We start from the raw sequence: 24,716 nt of genomic DNA on the forward strand, positions 1-24,716 counted from the left end.
ATTTTAATTAACTGTTTTCCTTAAAGTGCTTGCCTGGACGAAGGTTCTCCCACTTTTAAAGAAATTTCCAGGATTACATATTGTCTACATCCCTGGAGGTCCAATGTTAATTTCAATAATTAATTCACCAAAGTAAGGTTTTTTGTAAATCTTTATGTACATAGGGTTTCCCCGATATAGACGTGCTTATGGTTAACATAACTCTTTTTGCATACATTTTAAATATTATTCCATTCTCTATTTTACCTGATTGGCATGTAGATACCAATTTCAGTGAATTAACTAATCTACTATGTCAATGTTATGACTTGCTTATGCAATCATATTCAATAGTTCAGGTACCTCAGATTACAATAAGATTTCAGTTACTTGTGCTGTGTAGGAAAAGTACATTGTATTCCTTTGTTATGAAAGGCCATACTGCACAGAGAATAAACAAACAATTCTCTTTACCCTGCCCTGTACAACTAACAACTACCAACAATAGGCTTTCAAGAATTGTCTTTGATGTGACCTTGTGCTTTGAGACATATTTATACTTTTCATGTGGTAGCACCTTTAAGGTGTTCGTGTTTCTGTGTTATCTTCTGGTAGACTTTTTGCAGGGTCACCCCAGATTTTTGATTTCCTTTACGGAACCTGTTTTTGCGGGTATTTACTTAGGAATCTTTGAACTTCACTCCGGCTAGCCAGTGCTCTCCCTTTTTAAACATTGTAAATTGGCATACACCCAAGGGAACCCAAAATCCTTAACATGTCCCTGCCACCACAAAGTCTTTCAGACAACATTTCTCTGAAGTAAAATAGACAACATCATTTATTTATTATTAGGGCTATTTTTTTTTAACATAAGCCCGACGTGTCCTTAACCCCAACTGCTTCAGGCAAGCAACTTATCGTACTACTAAGGAATTCTCAATAAGGTGTTCATTCAATGCCCTCTCTGTGGACTTTGAACTTTGTCTTCAGGTCCATAACAGGTTGGTGGGCATTTATCCCATTATAATGCTGCCTAAAATGGTTGTTAATGATTTCTAGAGAAGATTTGTTTCTCGTCTACCAGCTCTGAGCTAGGGAGTGTTTGAAAAATCTGACAACACGGTCTCCCTTACAGTCCCTGTTTTTGCTGAAAACGTCTGCAGGATTTTCAGTTTGAGAGAAACTGCTATCAAAACTCTCTTGCCTTTCAGCTCGTCCTATTTATGTGAGATTGGGTTCTCAGCACTAGCGGTATTAAGACTAGGGGGGCGATTTACAAGCGCCCTGCGCCACCAGTACTTTGCGTGCTGCGTTCTACAGCATGCATTGAAAGAGGAAAATGCCTGTAGGGATTGTTTATGTGCAGGAAGGGGCCCCTTCCTGCACAAAAACAACCTCCCCATGACGCATGCATCCGGGCACCATGGTGCAAGGATGCCTACGCCAGCGCATGGCTGCAGTTTGTGCGCCAGCGCAGGGGGAAGCACAGAGATGTGTCATATTCTTTTAAATTTGTCGCATCCCTGTGCTTCGGAAGTGCCGCAGCGTGGCGCAGCCAAAGAGCTTGCGTGCCATGCTGCGGCACTTCCTTGTAAACCTGCCCCTAGATGTGAAACACAACCTGAGGATGGCAGTAGCAAAAATCCATTCACAGATTGACCGTCTGTGGCGAAAAACAGGCACACAACCATCACATTTATGTTGGTGGTGTTATCAATTAATGTCAAGTGTAAAACATTCAATAGTTTGGGGAACCCAATGTACACTTGGAGGCATGGGAAATAATCTAAATGGTAAAAGGAGCCTTCAAGGGATTTAATTCTCTTAGGGGCATATGTAGGAAGCCGTTTACGATTTGCAAACGCCAGAATTCGCAGAATACCGGCGTTTGCGAATCGCAAACGGCGTTTTGGTATGTACGGGCCACTTAGCAAAATAAGGAATCGCAAAAATTGCGATTCCTTATTTTGCTCAAGCATTTAAGGAATCGCAATTTTGCGATTCCTTAAATGCTATGTAGGGGTGCCCCGCAAATTGAGATTTTGCCTTAAGGAATCGCAAAATACCACCTACTCCAAGTAGATGTCATTTTGCGTTTTCCTGTTAAAATGCATTTAAAAAAAAAATAGAAAGTGCCATGTGGCGCACAGACATGCCCTTAGGGCATGCATGTGCGCCACATATACTTACATGCACATTCCAGGGGTGCAACAGGTGTCCTTTGGACACCCTGGCACCCTTGGAATTGTGATTCTCAAATTGCGATTTTCTCATAGAAAATCGCCATTTGAGAATGTATCCCCATTCATTCCTATGGGCCTTTTGGCCTATAGGAATGAATGGGACACTCATTCCTTAATTGCGATTCGCAATTTGCTAATCGCAATTTGCTAATCGCAATTAAGGAATTTTAGCAATTCGCAAAAAAATTGCGATATTTTTTTTTACCTACATTCCATTTTGCAATTCTCAAATAGCGATTCCTTAAAAATCGCTATTTGAGAATCGCAAAACGAAAATTACATACATATGCCCTATGTTAAGATATTTCCTTTTTCTTGATGTCTAATGGCACTTTGGTGTTTGTTCCGGTAGGACTAACTCCCTGATTTATCCTTTAATAACATAAGATTATTGAGAATAAAATCCCTTGAAGTCTCCTTTTACCATTTATGTGTAAAACAAAGCATCCTAGTAAAAACAATTTGCGCACATTTTATCTAGGAAAATGGTGGTTTGAGCTATGTAATAATCTGTCATTTCAGCACACCCACTCACAAACCTGCACTTCACTAAACGATCTTATTATGTTGGACATTATATGGCCCTGGATATGCGTGCAGCAGTCAATTATGTAGTGTACCAGATTCCAGAAATTTCTGTCAGGTGCTGGGGGGCCCAACAGCTAAAAAATTTGAGCTGGGGGGCTCAACCTACAAAAGTTTGAAGACCTCTGGTCTATAGTATATGCTAGTACATGTACCCAGGGCCTGTAAAATAAATGCTACTAGTGGGTTGCAGCTCTAATTGTTCTACCCACTAAAGAGGCACTGTAAAACATTTCTCAGAACACAACCAAGAGCATAGTATATAGGTAAGGCCCCAAACCTAGCCTGCCATGTTCTATCTGTATCAGTGATGGATTCAACTCTGATAATAGCGATCCTGTTATTTCAGCACCAGAACCAAACTTTGACGGCAGTAACTTATCTGTTTCAGGGCTGGAATCAAACTCAGTAATCTCCTGCAGTTCCACTACTGAAATCAAACCTTAAACGTCTTACAAATGACTGCAGTATTCCCGTACACCATATTTTACCTGTAATATTCCTTCTAATGCTGTACTTGAAGAGTAAGAATCGTAACTGAGCTTATCTCTATGAACACCATCGCACATTCTAATATATATCTGGCCGACCTCATTATGCATGACCACTAGTCCCTGTTTTGAAAGTACAAGATGACACATCAGTCCCAGCTCCTGACATTGGTGGTCCATGTGCACACATGTGTGGTGAAACAATTATGTGGAAGCGTCATCAGGAATGCATACGCCTATGAAATGGCAGTGAAGCTACTGCATCACTTACCTTATCACATATTTTTGTATTTATTTTTATTTTTCCAATGCTGCTCAGCATCACTAAAAATGCTTATTATTTCTGCTCAGCAAAGCCAAAAACAATGTCAAAAGTTCCTAAATGCATTGCCAATGCTTGTATTAACTGTAAGAAATGAATGGATAAATGGCGTCTCTCCCATACTTTCATGTCGGGGAATCAAATTCATGTCCATGGCAACAAAGCAGATACTACAAAAGTAACAGACTTAATGAACATATAAGACTAAACTGAAACCAATGGACTTAACATGCGGTGTCCAAAGATCATGATAACCGTAAAGACTATTGACACACAATTGGAAAGGCGGGAAATTCAATCTAGAATTAGAATCTCAACTCTAAAATCCCGTCACAGGTCAATTAGACTTTTTTACCTGTCATAGAGTGTAGAAGGTAATCTCTTTCAACAAATCAATTCAAACCACTTCCATCTCCTTCCCCAAAGAACCACTGACAAAAGGTCAGGTTTGAAAATTTATTATAAAGCCAAAAGCAATTGTGTATATAAACACCTCAGTAAGAGATTCAGTAGATATACGGGTACTAATACAAACATAATCCTACGGAAAAGTCTCAGTCAACTAAGGAATAACACCAATATGATTTCCAAGACCACTAGGCTCGCAAGAATTGCTATGATTTGGGTCTTGGTAGGCATGGAAGAAAAGAAGAAATACATCAAGATAAGTCTGTCCCTACACTATACTAAATGACATCCCTACAACCAGGGTTTCTCCTTACAAAGGTGTCAGCCGTGGTGACTTCCAAAGAAGTTCACTCACTTAGTTCGAACTTAACCTATTGAGCTCATCTCGCATAGTAGCTCTCTGCCTACCCAGCATCCTTCTTCGCCCTCGTGCGCTTCTGCTCTGCTCTCCTCCCGGGGTGCTGTCCCTAATACGAAACCCACAATTCAGATGACACGCCCCAAGGGACGCCCCTCTGAGAGTATTAGTTTTCAAAGTGGCTTCATAATGATGTCTTCATCCTTGTTCGTTGAAAAACGGCCTTGGGTCCCACAGTCGTCTCCTCTTGAAGTTGCTTCCCTAAAATTCCACAGCCACTCCTCCGGGTCTGGAACTACCATCCTAGCTCTCATACACAATGGGCCCTTCTCTACTATCTTTGGTTAACCTTGCACCTGCAAAGGAACGCACATAAATCGATTCACATGAACATGCTACTTGCATTTAATTCTCCAAGGCAACCTCTAGGAAAAAGGCAGTTCCATGATTTAACATTAAGGAAACATTCCTAGCTCAGCCTACACAATCCTCTATCCCCACCTGGGCCTCTGCACGTTTTCGAGATGTCACCCCCTAACATTGGCAAACAGTTTCGCTCATTATACCCACACAATTATAGCAAAGTAAAGAATACATTTTCTAACTATACATTTCTATATCGTTACATGAATACAATAATGAATTACTAAACATGCATTTAATACATCAATGCCTATTAAAGCATCCTTAACTGAATTATTATTACGCTACAAACACATTTCTAAGTTAACATGACATCAGTATTTCAAAACCGCTTTACGTTACAGCTATGTAAATCCTGGTACATGAGTTCATAGCTTTGTGTCACATTTAAACATGATTATAAACCTCCATATATATGCGGGTGCGGATTACTTGTGAATATGATGCACCCCTACAATTTCTAACACAGTTCTGCGCTCTCTCAGTTCCCCCTTTGATGACCTGTGTCATCACCAACATCCCACATTCCTTAGGGTAGGGACCGGTCTAAACAGCACTTGTTGCAACATTCCCTCGCCTGAGCATTTCTAAAGCTCTTAAGCTTCGGTATTGATTGTCCTGCAACTCCTCCATTCTCCGTGCCTGTACCCTCACTGATCTATCCAACCTATTGGACCTATAACATTTGTACAATCTCAACAAACCCCATATTCCAATCACACAGGCCACTATGATGATGAGGGGCTCCAATATGTATTCAAGAAAGCTCTTTCCCAGGTTTGCAAACCAACTTCCAACACTTCCAAATCCCTTGCCAACCTTTTCCCATGTGTTTTCTTGTGTCAAATTGTTAATCTCATAGTGGATTGCAGTAATGTTGCGTATATATTTCTTCAGGTCTTTAGAATTGTCTGGAATATACGTGCAACATTCCTGGACCTTCAAAAGTTTACAGACTCTGCCCTCTTTTGCTAATAGGACGTCTAAGGCAAGGCGGTTTTGTAAAACCATCGCCCGTATCGGCAACATTTCACCGTGGATCAACACCAGTGATTTTGACGTACTCATCGATAATTCTTCCAACTTATAATTAGGAGCCGTATCGGTCACCAGCACCGACCTCACCCTCCCGGATCTCAGTACACCTGGCATTTGTCAAAGGGTAGGTCCACTCCGGAGTGGCGTATCTTCTGCAAGGTACTCTCACCCTCCTTGATCTCTGCGGACCCTTTTCCTCTGACTCTTGACTTTCTCCTTCCAGGTCTGATTCTTCAGACACAGGTGCAAGATCTCTTTCGGAGGTCAGCCTCACGTTCAGCCTTTTCCGTCTTTCAGGCCAACTTGCCTCGGTGCCTTTCACTCCTTTGCTCCTTGTCGGCACTACCTGCTCATCCCTGCCTTCAGCTCTTTCAGAGTTGAGATCACCTTCACAGCAGCTTTCCCATTCAGTGGCAGTTTCAGTGTCACTGCCGTTGTGATCTCCTTCAGCTCTGTCGGACGAGTTACCAGCCTCTTCAGATGCCCCCACAGCTTGAGTTGTCCCCTCTTGTGGATCTTCCTCCACAGCTGGATTTTCTTCAACGAGAGGAGCTGTTTCTTCCAGGGGCGCTGAGACTCTTTGGGTGTGGGAAACGAGGATCCAATTTGGCAGTCCACCACACTTCACAGCAGTGTTCGTCACCAAGATGACTTGGAACGGCCCTCGCCAGCGGACGTCCAGGCAACTCTTCCTTACGTGTTTCCACACTAGAACCCAATCTCCGGGACACAGGTCGTGACAGAGGTCTCTAGAAGTCGGGATTTCTGCCGTCTGCACCTGATGGGACACAGAATGGATGATGTCAGATTGTCCTTTGCAGTAATCAAGAATCAGATCATCTGTGATATTCAGCAATGCTGCTGAGGGGACTTATGGCAATCTCATAGCTCTTCCCATCAGCACCTCATGAGGTGAAAGTCCTGTTCTCCTGTCAGGGGTACTACGCATGCTCATTAACACCAACGGCAAAGCATCTGGCCATTTCAGGGACGTGGATGAACACACTTTCGCCATTTGTGCTTTGAGAGTTCCATTTATTTGTTCCACTATGCCAGAAGCCTCCGGCCGATAGCTACAATGCAATCTCTGATCAATGTTCAGTGCAGAACAGAGCATCTTCACAACTTCACTGTTGAAATGTGTTCCTCTGTCCGATTCCAAAGAGGTCGGGACCCCGAATCTAGGTACTAACTCCCTCAACAATAATTTAGCTACTGTGAGTGTATCGCACCTACGAGTGGGATATGCCTCGACCCACCTGGAGAACACACATACAATTACCAAGACATATCTAAGGCTGTTACACTTTGGCATCTCAATGAAATCCAATTGCATTCTGTTGAAAGGCCCTCCAGACCTCCCCACATGACTTAATGTAACTGGTGTCCTCTTTCCAACATTCATCTGTTGACATGTAACACACCTCTGACACACCGCTTCTGCAGCCGTTCTGAACTTGGGATTATACCAAGTCTGCCTGAACCCTTGTATCATAGCATCTATTCCCAAATGCACAGAGCCATGTATTTGTCGGGCCATCGGGCTCACTAGTTCATTCGGCAACACAGCTCTCCCATCTGCCGAAATCCACAAGTACAGATCCCCTTTTGTACAACCAGAAGTCACCCACACTCTTTTCTCAAAGTCTGACGCTTGTTCCTGCATCTTGCTCAATTCATCCCAAGTATCTGCCACTTCAAGTATCATGTTTAGCTTGGTCCCTCTGTGTATCCCCTCAACAACCTGGTCAGTGAAGGAGTAAGCTTGCTCGGCACAATAACGTTCTACCTCATCCGCATATCTGTTACCCAGGGACACAAAATCGGCACCTTTGCTATGTGCTGTGCATTTCACCACTGCAATTTCTGCTGGCCCCTGCAGAGCTTCCAGCAGTAACCTGACAAATTCTCCATTCCTGATAGGGGAACCTGATGATGTCATATAACCCCTTTGAGACCATAACTCACCAAACCCATACCGGCTGTCGGTGTATATGGTGACTCGAATTTTGTTGGCTGCCAAACAGGCACGCGTCAACGCAACTATCTCAGCCACTTGAGCAGAGTGTACTCCTTCTGAGCAGGCAGCTTCGATTATCCCATGAATCGTGCAAACGGCAAAAGCCGCTCTTAACTGTCCAGCATTGTCTCTTATACATGAGCCATCTACAAAGAGAATTTCATCTGGGTCTTCCAAAGGCTCATCAACAATGTCTGGTCTTGGTTTGGTGCATAGTTCAGTCACTTCAAGGCAGTCATGGTCTTCACAATCATCATCTAAGACATTTGGCAATGGCATCAACGTAGCAGGGTTCAAAACTGAGCACCTCTTTAGGGTCACATTTTCTGCAGCAAGTATAACCTGCTCGTAACGTGTGAGCCTGTTAGTCAGGTGCTGCGTTTTGGTCCTTGTCATTAACAGTTCTACTGAATGTGAAACGTGTACCACCAACGGATGCCCCATTACAATGCTCTCACATCGCTCAATGCTGACACCTGTTGCAGCAACGGATTTGAGACATCCGGGCAACGCTGCGGCTACTGGGTCTAAGGTAGCCGAGAAATATGCAACTGGTCTACGGGCACCTCCGTGATCTTGGGTCAAAACTGCTAACGCGCAACCCTCTCGCTCGCAGCAGAACAATGAAAACAATTTGGTGTAATCAGGCATTCCCAGGGCCGGAGCATGACATAAGTCTTCTCTCAACGCTAGAAACGCCATCATGCAGTCTGTGTCCCATGGTACCGGATCACTCACGTCCTTGAGCGTCAGTTTCTGTAAGGGCTTCGCTTTTAGTGAGAAATTTGCAATCCACTGGAGACAGTAGCCAACCATTCCCAGGAACATTCTAACCTCTCTTTGTGTGGTAGGCACCATCCTTTTCATTATTGCCTCTATTCTGTCTGGGGACACTTTTCTAATTCCCTTCTCTATTCTGTGTCCCAAATACTGTACTTCAGGAAGACAGTATTGTAGCTTGCTAGGAGATACCTTGTGACCATTTTCTGCCAGATGGTTCAACAAAGCGATGGTGTCTATTCTACAGGCATCTTCTGTCTCTGACGCAACAAGGAGGTCGTCTATGTACTGTACAAGAACCGAGTTCTGGGGCAGTACTAGACTTTCAAGATTCTTTTTCAATAATTGATTAAAGATCGAGGGACTTTCTGGATACCCCTGTGGGATACAACACCATGTTAATACAAGGTTTTCCAGCTTAAAAGCGAAAAGAAATTGGCTCTCCTCATGTAATGGTATTGAAAAAAATGCCTGACATAGGTCAATCACCATAAACCACTCAGCCTGTGCTGGAATCTGAAACAGTATCACTGATGGATTCGGTACCACTGGACAGCATGGAACAACAATGTCGTTCACCTTTCGTAAATCCTGCACAATCCTGTACTTCCCGCTAGGCTTCTGCAAGCCCATAATCGGAGAGTTACACGGACTGCCCATTATTTCTTTCAGGATTCCCAGTTTAATCATGGACTCAATCACAGGTTTTATTCCCGCAATTGTTTCTGGGGTCAGCTTGTACTGGGGTGTTCTTGGAAATTCTGCATCATGTCTTACTTGTATCCTGACTGGCTCTACACCCTTGATCAGCCCAATCTCTTCTCCTGTAAAATCCCAAACTTCCTGTCTGACTGTCTCCCTTAAGTCCCAGGAGAGTTCCTCCACTGTCAGTGCAGGATACAATTCTATGCACAGACGTGTGTTCGCAACCTTAAAGGCAGCATCATCATCATTTGTCTCCAACTCTACTCCCTTTGGTGTACAGTAGATGGTACAGTTTAGTTTACACAATAAATCCCTTCCTAACAGACACACAGGACTAGAATCACATACCACAAATTGATGGTTGTCCCTGAAATTTCCTATCCTTACTGGGACTGGCTCGGTCAGTGGATTCGTCATTTTCCTATTTGCTACACCCACAACTTGAATGGTCTGTCCTGACAGAGGCAGGTTAGGAACCACTGCGGATCGTACAGTAGAACGAGTCGCACCCATATCCACCAGAAAGGTAGTGGGGTGTCCGGCTACATCCGCTTCTACAAAGGTCCCTCTCTGATCTATCTCTAATGCTGCTCCTAAGGTGCATTCTTCCTCCCCGTCCAGACACCTTTCTGTCACTGGGTTAAAGGCATAGCATTCGTTTCCATCGATCAGGAGAGGCATCTGCTGATATATCTTGTTCCCTGCTCCGATCTTCGGTGGCTGGGGAACGGGAGCTCTAGGAGCGGAAGTCCCCCCTTTTGCCACCTTAAGCTTGACTACTGTTGATCTCGGAGCTTGGGGAGCCTGGCTCTCCTCTTCCTCTTCCTGTACTTGATTCTCTGGGTTGTGGGGACACTCACGCCTCCAGTGCCCGATCTCGTGACACTGATGGCACCTCGTTGTCTTTTTCAGAGTCGCCAGATCTACCCTTGGCCTTGGGCCATCCTCACTGTCCCTTTTCTGGCTGCTCGATCTTCTCCCCAATGTTCCATTTCCTGACTGACCCTGTCCTCCCGATTGCATTTGGACTAGCATCAGTTTATCTTTAAGCTTCTTAGTCTTAGAATCTATCTCATCACTGCAGTACCTTGCGTACCTCAGGATCTCGTCTAGAGGTTTGTTCTGCCAAGAGATCAAATGTTGCTGTATCATTAAACAGATCTCGGGCCTCAATCCCAAAACAAACTTGGACACAAACTGTCCCATGTCCTTTGGATCCATCACATCCAGGACACTGCACTGCTTGAATATCTGTAATAGTCTCTCATAGTATTCATGTACGGTCTCTTTCGGTTCTTGTCTAGTTCGTTCTATTTTTACCCAATCTATGTCTTGTGGTGGCACCTTGGTTTTCAACCACGTAATCACTTGCTCGTACTTTATCATCACTCTTGTTGAAGGTCCATTTGTGTGTGCATCCCGTTCTGGCTCCTCTGTGGGCCACTCGACACTGACCTTGCACGCTACCCACAGATCTCCCGGAACCACAATGTCAAACAGTGTGTTCAGGTCAACCCATAGTACCTTTGAAATTTTGACAAACCTCTCTACCTGCTTGTACCACTCTACTGGGCTCTCTCTCAACTTGGGGAATGTATTCGTGAAAGCAGCCAAATCTTCCCTACTCCAGGGTACGTGCACATATCCTCCATGGGCTACTTCTCTCAAGGGGTATGCTTCTGCATGCATTAGCCCTGCTCCTGGAGGGGTCTCTATAGTGCTCCGCCTAATACTCTTCTTTTTTGACCACCTCTCCTCCCATTTGTCCATTTGAACCCATGTTCGAATTCCCACTATTAGTTCTCTAATGTGGGTTTTTAATCCGATTGCCCTCTTCTCGTCTAGTTCTTGATCTGAGTATTGTAGCCTATGACCACCCTGCAAGGCCCTTGTCCTGGTCAGATCCACTGAATATTTGTTCGCTAATTCCGTTAGCTTCTCGTGAGCTGTCCTAGCTCTGCGAGTAACATCTTTCGCTACAAACAACAGTTCATCTGGTTCGTAGAGTTCTATTCTTCCCAACGGTATTGTACCTTCCACTATCTCTTCTACCTCTGACTTGAGTCTTAGCACATCTATTCTTCTTGCCTTTATCACCGCTCTCAATGTGCCTTGACTAGATGTTTCACTCGGGTCTTTCCCTTTACTTTCCTGACTCACTCTTCTGTCTTCCTCAGGGGTGTTATGAGGAACACATCCTCTTTCCCATCTTTCACAATCCCACTCTTGTCGTCTTTCTGCAGTCCCAGGGGTAAACGTACCCCTATTTTCCTCACTCCCACGGTCCCCTTCTTGTCTACTTCCATTAGACCTGCAATGGGATACTTCCCTATTCTCCAAACCCCACTGTCTGCAATCGTCTCTTGACCTGTCGCTCTGGATATCCACAACTGTCTCCCAGGTTCTCAAATCTGGCCTCAATTCTTTAATCGACCGGGGCCGTGGTCCTCTCAGATCCATCGGTCCTCTTAAGCCCCCTTGTTCCCTTGAGGAATCCGCTGATGCTGCCAAAGGGGTGCTCCTTTCTATTGGTCTGGACCATTGATTCCACTCGTCTGCCACTTTACTCCTACCTTTGCTGGTATTTCTCTCCCTGTCCATCTGTGGCAGACTCTCGGTTTGTGTTTGTTCTGGATTGTATACTGACACTATCGGACCTATGGTATCAGGTACCATTAGGGCATCTGGTAACCTCTGAGCATTGGCCCCCTCTTCACAGTGTACCTTCTGTACAGTGAATCTTCCCACTACTCTTGCTTCCGGGGCCAGTTGAGGTACCTCACCTTCCACTGAACCAGCCCTGTTCCCTACTGGACCTAAGTCACTCTCTCTTAGGACTCCACCGTCCACTGTCGATGTTCCCCTTTCTGTTGGTAGTGGTGAGCTTCCTTCTATTTCTGTATTATACGGAGGTGGTCTGTCCGACAACAGCCTCTCTATCAGACTATCTTCAGTTTCACTGTCATCGTCTTCTGTACTCTTTTTCTGTGCTTCCTTTTCATTAACCAACAATGGGTACAACCTATCCCCTTCTATGGTCTTTACTCTCCATCTCTTGGCTAGTGCGTCCCAACTCGCGTCCTGCAACGCCCTAACTGATCTATTCACTCTTTCCTGTCTTCTGTCCCTATTCTTCTCGTGGGCTGCCCTGATCCACGCATTCAATGCCTCAAACTGTGTTGGTCTAGGCAAAGGTCGCAAAGAAGACATAATCGCTTTTAGCTGGTACAACACTTCTAATCTGAATGTCCCGTACTTCGGAAACGTCAGTTCCTCATTCCCCTCTGTCATCTTACACCAGTTCTCAAGCCACAATATAGTATGTAACCCAACGTTCGTAGCCATGTAATGAGCTGGTGTATCCTCGGGCGGAGCCTCTTCCCCACCCCGAGGTTCTAGCCTCTTTTCTCCAGAAAAACAACTCTGCAATCCTTTTAAACATTTCATGATGATAACCACAACAATTTCTTGTTTACTAGTTTCGTTCGTTTCCCAATGACAATCCACCAATCCCAGCGCGGCTCCACTCTAACCGTCCTATCCTAGCTTGGCCCTTCTCTGACGTCACTCACTTCCCGCTAACCGCCCTATCTCAGCGCGGCTTCACGCTAACCGTCCTATCCCAGCGCGGCGCTTCCCAACGTCACTCTCCTCCGTTTGCAGCAGTTCACCTCCTTTCTCCGCTTGTCTCTCGGTCATGCATGCGTCCCAATCATACACTCTGAAAATGATCACTTCCGACCAAGCAATCACCTCTCTGACTGTACGTCCACAGTCTGACTGTAATTGTCACCAACTGCAAATGTCTGTCCGCTTAACGATCAAACAATCGCCTCTCTGATACATACACACACATACACACGGTAACTTCCGACCAGCGTCCATTACCCACGCATTCACACATTCGTTCCCCCTATTTCGGTCCTGCGGGCAATGAATGGTACCTCATGATCCCCTTTCGATGGTCGACAATTACTGTAGGTGTTCGATACACCCGAACCACTTAAGCTCTCTTCTTGAGCTTAAGATTTTCACCGGTTGCGCACGCTCACAACCTGATCTCCTTTCACACTACAGGCACTCAACTCCGCTAGACAATACAATTTCAACAACACAATACACACCGCAATCTAACACGCATGACCCTTTTTATACTCACACTCTTACGACCTGCTGCTTTCTGCCGCACCGTCACTCTTCGTCATCTTCCGTGAATCGCCATCCTCCGTCCGCTGCTCTATGGACGCACATCTCCAGATCTCTATGGGCCTTGGGGAAATCTTAGCCTATCTGGATTACCTTCACTCCAGAAGATAAACCATCCTACTCTGCTACCAACTGGAAAGGCGGGAAATTCAATCTAGAATTCGAATCTCAACTCTAGAATCCCGTCACAGGTCGATTAGACCTTTTTACCTGTCATAGAGTGTACAAGGTAATCTCTTTCAACAAATCAATTCGAACCACTTCCATCTCCTTCCCCAAAGAACCACTGACAAAAGGTCAAGTTTGAAAATGTATTATAAAGCCAAAAGCAATTGTGTATATAAACACCTCAGTAAGAGATTCAGTAGATATATGGGTACTAATACAAACATAATCCTACGGAAAAGTCTCAGTCGACTAAGGAACAGCACCAATATGATTTCCAAGACCACTAGGCTCGCAAGAATTACTATGATTTGGGTCTTGGTAGGAATGGAAGAAAAGAAGAAATACATCAAGATAAGTCTGTCCCTACACTATACTAAATGACATCCCTACAACCAGGGTTTCTCCTTACAAAGGTGTCAGCCGTGGTGACTTCCAAAGAAGTTCACTCACTTAGTTCGGACTTAGCCTATTGAGCTCATCTCGCATAGTAGCTCTCTGCCTACCCAGCATCCTTCTTCGCCCTCGTGCGCTTCTGCTCTGCTCTCCTCCCGGGGTGCTGTCCCTAATACGAAACCCACAATTTAGATGACACGCCCCAAGGGACGCCCCTCTCAGAGTATTAGTTTTCAAAGTGGCTTCATAATGATGTCTTCATCCTTGTTCGTTGAAAAACGGCCTTGGGTCCCACAGTCGTCTCCTCTTGAAGTTGCTCCCCTAAAATTCCACAGCCACTCCTCCGGGTCTGGAACTACCATCCTAACTCTCATACACAATGGGTCCTTCTCTACTATCTTTGGTTAACCTTGCACCTGCAAAGGAACGCACATAAATCGATTCACATGAACATGCTACTTGCAATTAATTCTCCAAGGCAACCTTCTAGGAAAAAGGCAGTTCCATGATTTAACGTTAAGGAAACATTCCTAGCTCGGCCTACCCAATCCTCTATCCCCACCTGGGCCTCTGCACGTTTTCGAGATGTCACCCCCTAACATTGGCAAACAGTTTCGCTCATTATACCCACACAATTATAGCAAAGTAAAGAATACATTTTCTAACTATACATTTTTATATCGTTACATGAATACAATAATGAATTACTAAACATGCATTTAAATACATCAATGCCTATGAAAGCTTCCTTAACTGAATTATTATTACGCTACAAACACATTTCTAAGTTAACATGACATTAGTATTTCAAAACCGCTTTACGTTACAGCTATGTAAATCCTGGTACATGAGTTCATAGCTTCGTGTCACATTTAAACATGATTATAAACCTCTATATATATATGCGGGTGCGTACTTGTGAATATGATGCACCCCTACAATTTCTAACACAGTTCTGCGCTCTCTCACAATTATCAAACTCTATGACAATTTTTTAACTTGTATATTAAATTTGTTGTTGTATCGTTTTTTTATAGTCTGTAAACATTGTAAAGATTTTATTTAATCATACAATAAAACCATGATGATGGTGATGAATGGATAAATGCTTTCGATTGATTTAATTTTCAGCTAGTGCAGCTGAGTCAGACATATTTCTGCGTTATCAAGCAATGCAAAGTCATCTATTCTGATTTAGGTGTTCAGAAGGGTGTTGTCAAAGCTTCTATGAACTTTACATTGAAATAAAACGGAAACTGAACACTGGGGTTCCTCCTGTAGAAGATGGCGGCACTGCCTTCTCCGATAAGACTGGAAACTTTTCTCCCCACCTAAATCACAGCAGGCTAGATGTATTAAGTAGCATTTTTGCACCTGTCAGAAACGTGGCATTGCCAGTATTTGGTTTTCTGCAAACACGGATGATAATGGCAGAAAGCGACTGCTGTGCATTGAAGTGAGGTCTACCATTCTTATAGCTGCTAACTGTGTCCGGGTCATGAGGGCGACTTTAAGCCAGTCTTGCTCCTCCGCCAACTGAACTAGTCCTGCTGGAGCTTCTAATTATAATGTCTGTGTTGGCCCTACAAGGCAGTATGCATTTGGCTATTGGTTATAGGACCAAGGCTGACAGAGACACTCAGGTTTCAGCTGGGCATTACCAAACTTTGCCATCATATGGCAGGATATTAGCAGGGGTGCAATGAGTTTTTAGAGAATTGGCAATGCACAGGGTGACGGTTAAATGAGCCCATCTGGCCAAATACATGTCTGCAGATCATTGGTTATTTCCCTGGCAATGGCTGTATCTTGACTCTGTTTTTCTGTTCAACAGGTCCCTGTTCAACGGGCCCTCTGGGGAGAAACTTCGTCACTGTATTCATGGAGAACGGCAAGGGGAGTTCTAATAATCAAGAATTAAGACTGCTCATCCAAAGCTACTCTGACTCGACTGAGGTTACCGTGACAGTCCAGAAGACGACCTACAGCAAAGTTGACACATTGAATAAGGGGAGTATTCAGTCCGTGCTCATTCCCAAGGAGGCGGCAGTCTCTGGGACAGACATATTCTCCAAAGTAACCACCATCCGGGCAAAAAAAGACATCGCTGTTGTTTCACTCAACTCTAAGCAGTTCTCCTCTGACACCTCCGTCGTGTACCCAGTTGAAGATTGGGGCACAGAGTACTATATTGTGACGCCACCGAATGGACCAGCAGGAGGCCTGAAAGAGTTCTGTGTCTTCACCAACGAAGAAACCAACACCATCACCATGTACCTGAAAGGTGCCGTCACATTCCGTGGCGTGCTCTACAAGAAAGGAAGCACCCTGACAGTGACCCTGATGCCACTGCAGGCCGTCCAGATCCAGAGCAAGGATGACCTGTCCGGCACCAGGATCGTGTCCTCAAAACCTTCAGGTGTGCTGACCGGACACTCGCTTGCAGGTGAAAAGAGTGCAACCGCGCACGTTTATGAGCAGCTGCGCCCCACCAGCAGCTGGGGTAACACGTTTATTGTGCCCGCAGTCCTCGTCCAGCCTGTATGTGACCTTGTCTTCATCGCAGCTTACAAAAACACACGTGTGAACACCCGAGAATTCATTGTTGAAAAAAAATTCGACCTGGTTGCTGGGCAGGTGATCAAGCTTGATGTAACAGCATTGAGCCCGCTCTACATCACAGCCACCGAAGGTGTCCAGGTCATTCTGTTCTTCTCCGGCTCCATCATAAACAATCCCTTCATGATAAACATACCAGATGTCGGCAGCTACTGCACGTCCTACTACACATACGGACTGAACCAATTTGATAACTACGTCATACTGGTCACCCTCACGTCAGCAACAAGGGGAATGACTTTGAACAAAGCGCCATTCCGCAGTGTGAAATGGTTTCCAATGTTGGGCACAGGTTACTCTTGGAGTTACCTTCCTGTTAGCAAAAAATCTAGTTTGGACTTGATCGAAGGCACGTCTCCATTCGAGCTCCTTACTTTTGGAGTGGCGAAAAGGAACGGGTATGGATCAGCGGGTATCTGCATAGAAGGTATGTATAGCAGAATGTTTTTACACTATCAAGCATGGCTGGGTATCTCAGGGACGGCCTACCTTAGTGTATGTCTGACCAAATATCTGAGTGTGTCAAGGAGCGGCTACCTGAGTGTGTTCAGAAGTATGCACCTGAGATAATAGACATATCGTAGTGAAAATAAATGTGTATATCTCAGCAGTAAATATGTATCAGGATCCATGAGTTTAGCTAAGACAGCACAACCCGTTGTTTAGGCATGTATGTTAGTGTGCACTTTCGAATCACAAAATATGTGAGTCATAATGACATAACTCACAATGATGGGGCCCCCTGCAGAATGTAATGAGGGGCCCCTGAGTTTCTCAGATATTCCCTGGCCTTGAGTTCAAAGGGAGCCCTCTGAATGTTTGGGGGCACAGGAGCTTGGGGGCCTGTGGTAATCTCGGAGCCTTTCTGTAGAAACAAATCTTCTATATTTAAGATAAAAAGTAGGACAGTGAAACGGGCTGTGCTCTATGTAAAATCCTCGGCAAGGATGCCCTCACACTCTAACATTCTAATGTATATACCCATTCCATGTGATGTCAACCTATTCTAAACATGAATGATCTATTCACCCAGGAATGCATGTTACTACACATCCCTTTTCCTAATAAAAAACAAACTGACATAAAAAAAATTAAAAACTCAGGGATCTACGGAGAACAGACAATGTCCTAAGTAATACTATAAATGATTATTTACATGCAAAGTCTTGTAAAGCTTTCGGTGTAGCAACACATCTTCCATACCTTGTGAAAACAGATATACAATTTTTTTTATCTACAAGTTCTGAGTTGGAATCTCCTGACTTACCCATTCATGCAAACCTTTAGAAACCGGGTCAATGTTTGAGTCCCTAGACATAACTCCTTATTCTGTCAAAACATCCAAACCAGAAACAACATGTGAAGAATCTGGTGTATCACCACATTCAGGGGCATATTATCAAGAATGGGCGTTACATTATCGCCGCTTTTATCGGCAGGAAACTGCAGATAAAGCAGCGATAATAGACTTGATAATATGCTCTATGAATTCCAATCGAAGCCCATGTTAGATCATATTATCAAGTCCATTATCGCCGCTTTATCGGCAGTTTCCTGCCGATAAAAGTGGCGACAATGTAACGCCCATTCTTGATAATATGCCCCTGAGTCACCAATTCTGAACCACTGCTTGAATTTAACCACACATTCCCCTTCCTTAGGACATTTTTTCAAGCAATAATTGTGGATGTCGAGCAACTGCAACCCGACTCATATGGTGAACACTGCCATCATCCAACATTATAGTACTACGCATGACTTTCGATACAGTTCTCGGTTCAGAAAAACGAGGTTGTACTTTTTCAACCTTCTTTGCACTTTTAATTCTTACCAATTGACTAATCTTTAAAGTTACATTCTTGGGTCCATGATTAGTGTCGCAGTATACTTTGTTTTTGCTCTGAGAATTAGAAATGCATTCTCTGACTTTCGTGCTATCACAATCGTATTTCCTACTCCTGCCCAGCCAGCTAGGATTTACAGTATGGAAATCTCCCTCTCATAAGACCAAAGGGACTTTCAGTACAAGTGTCATGAACCTATATCCTATATGACCATATAAGTTTATCCAATTCAACATCCCAATTCTTCCTTTCCTTTTATCTATTTGTGATGTACCTTTAATAACTTTGTTGACTCTTTCCACTACAGAATTGCCCCTGGGATGATAAAGAGCTGCACATTTTTGTTTTATACCTGTAGCTTGTATGAACCTTTTCATATCTTCAGATTTGAACTAGACACCATTATCGGTTAAAATAGAAGCAGGGAAACTTTCTCTAATAAAACATTCATTGAGAAAATGAATTACAGCAGGAGTATTAACTAAGCATGGGCTAATTTTGCGAATTCGCGATATGCAAATTTGCGGATTTGCGAATTCTCAATCGTCAAAATTCGCAAATTCACTGATTTTTTTTGGGTGTTGGCGGGTGTTCGTGGGGTACTTTGCGTATTCGCGGGGTGCTTTGCGTGTTCGCAGGTTTTTTTTTGCATGGTTCATCACTGCCACCCTCTCGTTTTTTATGCCCTTCTGCCCTCTGTACAACTTGTTTTGGTGCCTTTGTGCCCTCTGCCCCACTCTTGTTTGTGCCCTTTTGCCCTCTGCCCCACTGGTTTCTGTCCCACTTTGTGCCCTTCTGCCCTCAGCCATAAGTCAGCTTCAACAGGAAGCACTAATAGATAAAGTATAGCAGGTGCTTGAGTTGAAGGTCAAATTAAGTTACACAGTCATTAATCACCCCAAGTTTGGGGTGATTAATGATTGTGTAACTGAATTTGAGATTCAACTCTGGCACCTACTTTACTTTATCTATTAGTGCTTCCTGTTGAAGCTGACTTTTTGTAACTATTTTAGAGGCTCTGGCAGCTTGCCGGCGCCATTCTAAAATAGTTACAAAAAGTCAGCTTGAACTTTTGACCCAATCCGTTCCGCTCGCTGATTTTACGGGAAATTCGCGAATCTCGCGGATTGCGAATTCTCCGAAAATCCGCAAAATCCGCGAGCGGAACGGATTTTCCGCCCATGCTTAGTATTAACGTGTTCTACGACCTTAGCTTCAATCCATTTTGAAAATAGATCGACTAAAACTAAAATATATTTACATACGCCATCCTGCCAGGTTATGGGTCCCATAATGTACAGAGCCAAATCTTCCCAAGGCAATTTGGGACACCCTAAAGAAGACATAGGTTGGTTGAATGTCTTCTGACTTTTGTTGGCACCTTCATAACTCACACACTCACATACTAATCTCTCAATCTCCAGATCCACCTTGGGCCACCAATACAATGTTTTGATATTTCGTTTTGTTCTTGAAACTCCTGCATGGCCATTGTGTCCAATACGAATTACTTTCTGTTGCATACCTTTGGGAGGAATGATCCTTTCACCCTGACACACAAACTCTCCGTTAATACTTAATTTGTCTCTTACTTCCCAAAATGCTCTAATTTGGGGATCAGTTTTGCAATCATTTGACCAACCGTTGAAAATGTTGTCTTTCACAACCTCAAGTAATTCATCATTTACAGATTCCTGTTCCCATTCATCCATATATAAACCACATGAATCAGAGAAAATTCCAGCGACACAAAAGACATTCCATGAACTATGATCAATCTCACTTAATGGCAAAGACATTCTGCTCAGAAAATCAGCAATAGATTTTTTTACTCCAGCTACATATTGAGCCTCATAGATAACCTAGCTATCCTGGCTGAAGTCTGCACAAACCTTCTGTAGTAAGCAGCTTTGATAAAGGTTTGTGATCTGAACGTAGAATAAACTCTTTGCCCCAAATAAACTTCCTGAAGTGCTCTATCATCCATACATATGCCAAAGTCTCTCGTTCAATTACTGAATACTTCTCTTCACAAGGTGACAGGGACCGTGAAGCAAATGTAATCATAATCTCTACACCCTGTTCAGTAAATTGTGAGAGAACGCCTCGAAGCCCCATGCCACTTGCATCTGTGGTAACAAAGGTATCGGTACACCGGTCAAAACCTTGTAGTGTAAGCGCATTGAAGATGGCATTTTTTATATCTGGAAATGCGCTCTGACAACCAGTACTCCACACAAATGGGTTTTCGTTTTTCATTAATTGACGCATTTCATAAGTTTTTTGTAAAAATTGATTAACACATTTTGAATACAATTCAGCTAAACCCAGAAAGGACCTGAGTTCATCCTTGGATTTTGGCACAGGAGAATTAACAATGGCATCCACTATCTTCGCTTTTGGTTTGATTCCTGTGTCACTGATCTCGTGCCCTAGGAACTTAACGTTTGTTTCAGCAAGTTTACGTTTTCTGCCTTCCGCAATTAAACCATTGACCCCCAGAATCCTAAAAACCTCCCTAAATGTGGAATCATGATGGATTCTACTCTTTCCCATGATTAAAATATCATCCTGAAGGATTACAACCTCAGGAATATGACCAAACAACTTAGACATCAACCTTTGGAATACTGCAGCCTCAGATGCTAATCTAAAAGGCATGCGTTTAAATCTAAAGCAGCCAAAGGGAGTGCAAAATGTGGTCGGATGTCTACTTTCAGGGTCCAATACCACTTGATGATACACGGACGATAGATCTAATGTAGAAAACCACTTGGATTTGCGTGTAAGGGACATAATCTCATCAATTCTTGGCAGAGGAAATTGATTCACTAGGATGTTATTATTTAAATATCTTAGATCAACTCATAAACAGGCTTTTTCATTGGGCTTAGAGCCACTACCAATGGAGAAACCCATTCTGCAGCTTCAGCAGTTTCAAATACATCACTTTCAAGTAATTTGTCTAATTCAAGCTTGACTTCATTTCTAACAATGAAGGGTATGTTGCGAGCCTTATGTATTTTTGGAATAGCATCTTCTTTTAAAATAATTTTGTGAGTGAAACCTTTAAGCTCGTCCATTTGACCAGAAAAGACATTTGAAAATTCCTCTAGAACCCATATTTTTGTGTTTTCACTATCACATGAAATAAGAACTTGCTCCTTGCTATTCGGGTCAAGGATGATGTTCAGATTCTTCTGGTCCTTACAACTCAGGACTGATGGTCCCTCTTTAGGAACATATAATATACCTGTAGCGTGTCCACATTTCAATCGAAATACTAATACTCTGAAACCTAGGATATCATTCCTCTCTCCTGTGTAGCTTTCCGGTGCAATGTCTCTAGGTTCCAACCCAATACCAATATAGGAAATAAACAATTCCTCCCAAACATGTTTGGGAATAATAGTATACTTTGACCTGTATCAGCAACCAACTGAACGATGACCCCACCTAAAGAGATTCGGCAAATGGGTTTAGTGGAGCAAGAATCCGAAATATTAAGTACAACTTTGTTTTTACATTACAATGTGTTTGTACCTCTTCATCTCCAGATGAAGAGTCACTGTATTGTTTGGTATCTTGAACACAAGCCACTTTACTGTTATATTTTTTGTAGGTTTTCCTTCTGCACGCCTTGGCAAAGTGACCCACAGTGCCACACTGAAGACATTTTCCATATCTCGCTGGACATCTGTCAAAATTAGCAGAATGAAAGCGACTGCCACATCTCTAACATACCAACTTTTCCACTTTTTTAGGTTCAAACTTCTCTTTTTTTCTTCCTTCTACCTTAATATCTCTGATACTTTTGTGACTCCCTTTTCCTTCAAAAAGCTTATTAACAACTTCAACCTCATTTTTATCATGAGATAATGTAGCGTTAGCTCACTGTTCTGACAATTCAGCCTTTTTAACCATAGCAAAGAAATCTTTAAGATTACTTTCTGTTACAATCTTATGTGGTATACTTCTGCACATCTATTATAGGTGTACACTTTGGTATATTCCGTACACCCCCATGTTCTTAGTGTACTTGGTAGCTTCCTTGTGGAGCTCACCTTAGAATGTTCATGTGAAGTGTTGGTCATTGCTGGAGAGCGGAGCAGAGAAGAATAAAGACTTTTCTTTATCAGATGACTCAGCAGTCATCTTTTAACAGTGGCGACGATCTGTGGAGGGGGACAGATGCCTCTGCTTCTCCCCTTTTGATTGAACTCTGGCAGCAAGTAAAATAAGTAAAAGAACAGAAGATACTCTTCAAACGAGAGCAGCGGACTGTCTCTAGAAGTAAAACTTAAAGAAGTATAACGAAGCAACCTATCTGGTGAGGTCTCGCTTACTTAATTATCATACTATGCCTTGCAAAGGGTAAACATATTGGTAATTGTAAAGCGTCCTAACGGCATCTAGTAAGTAGGGGGATCAAGTACAGTGCAGGCGCTATTAAAGACTGTAGAGAAACAACGTATAGTGACGTGAGAAGAATTGCAGAAAAAGTAAATTTAAGCAAAACCACTTACCAGTTGAGGGCGCAAGTGAGAGAACTGTCAGAGCACTATAAGCAGTGTAACACGCTGGTTTACAAACATAAAGTGCACAATTAGCGGCGAAAAGTATCCTGCGCTCATTGTCATTTCGAGATGAGGGAGTGATTGTGGAACGCATCACGGCGATATCGTTGCTGAGGCAGTGGAGAGCTCTATGGTGCTAGCTCGGTTCCCTCTGTGACACCTCATGACGTTTGCCTCAGATTGCCCCACGCGCCCTGTCACCAGACTGTATCCTGGCCACAGCGTGAGTCAGTTAATAAAAGGGTGAGCTCTGTCAATGAGCAGTATTCCAGTCAGGAATCATAACAGCATCGCCGCTGGAAGCTGCCTTTCCACTCAGCACTGCCTCTTCCGACGCAGCAGCTCCTAAGGGCCAGAAAAGGGGAAAAAAAAGAGTAAATACCAGGAAACCTCCGACTTCGGTGTTTGTCAAAACGAGAAGGAAAGCTAGTCCACTCACGGTGACACGCACACCTTATGAAGTAAAGGAGCATATAAAAAAAAAACAACGGAGATACGCACTCCTGTGTGTGTCATATCGATGGAGGGAGTTAGCCTCTCACGGTGACACGCACACGAAATAGCGCGCATAAGATTTACAGAGAGAAAAAGATAAACTTCTGGATTACACTTATTTTAATTGGGCACAACCGGAAATCAACTCTGCAGTATCGCTATTTAGTAGAAATGAAAATTGGTTACGAGGTGTGCTGTAATTAATTTGAAAATGTTCACATTTCTATTAATACACCTTTCATTCATTCATGATTAAGAGGGACTCGTATTGAGGTAACATTCCTTGCACGAGTGGAGAGTAAATTGTAAAATGAAACCATCTAGTTAACATGCAATCGTTTCTGTGTTATAGTGCCATCTAGTGTCATTACAGAAAAGTGAATGTCATTTGTGGTTTACTGCTGGCAGGTTTCAATTATCTGGCAGAATGTTAGCAAACCTACTTCTGTAATTCTCTAGGTATAGGTATATTACACTTTAAAGTGTCATTGGGTGCATTATATCACATGTCTATCTGAGAATGATTTTTGTGCTTTTCAAAGGGGAAATTTTATTGTGTTTTAACAAATGTGAGACGGTTTGCAGTCAAAGTATTGCTCATTCTAGTGTATTTTACACGAAATATAATGCAACTTTAAAAAAAAAAAACATTGTGGGTATTAGTGTACCATTTACCGGTTAGTGGGTGTGATTTAATAACTTGTAACATCAGCTTTCTTAGAAATTCACAAGTCATCGGAATACCCTCTGTCACAAAGCTTTACTCAACCTATTCTGTTAGATCAACATGGCAGCCGCAAGTATGACACAACCTGCATCATTCTTGAATTAATGTGGGGAACCCAGTATGCCTTGGGAAGAATGGGAAAACGTTTTTGAATCATATCTGGTGGCAATTGGGGGGGGAAAAGTTCAGTGAGTTCAGGAAGCAACATATTTTATTGCACAATTTGGGTCCCACAGGCAGAAAGGGGTTTGAGTCACTCCCAGAACCAGAAGAGGAAGACGATGATGAGGAAGTCTACAACATCGCATCGATGAAACTAAGAACTCATTTTGGTG

At 43.3% G+C, this 24,716-nt stretch overlaps 1 protein-coding gene across 1 annotated transcript in view; it reads left to right on the forward strand.

Annotated features, from left to right (window-relative positions):
• The window catches only part of LOC147701266 (IgGFc-binding protein-like), a 933,218-nt gene that overhangs the window by 8,902 nt on the left and 899,600 nt on the right, over window positions 1-24,716 (forward strand). The window contains exon 2 of the mRNA XM_086929331.1: window positions 15,954-17,165. Within this exon, the coding sequence (XP_086785457.1) occupies window positions 15,954-17,165 (1,212 nt within the window). The remainder of the gene's footprint in view (window positions 1-15,953; window positions 17,166-24,716) is intronic.

Source organism: Lissotriton vulgaris, chromosome 7 (genome assembly GCF_964263255.1).
Source record: "Lissotriton vulgaris chromosome 7, aLisVul1.2, whole genome shotgun sequence".
NCBI classification, from domain to species: domain Eukaryota; kingdom Metazoa; phylum Chordata; class Amphibia; order Caudata; family Salamandridae; genus Lissotriton; species Lissotriton vulgaris.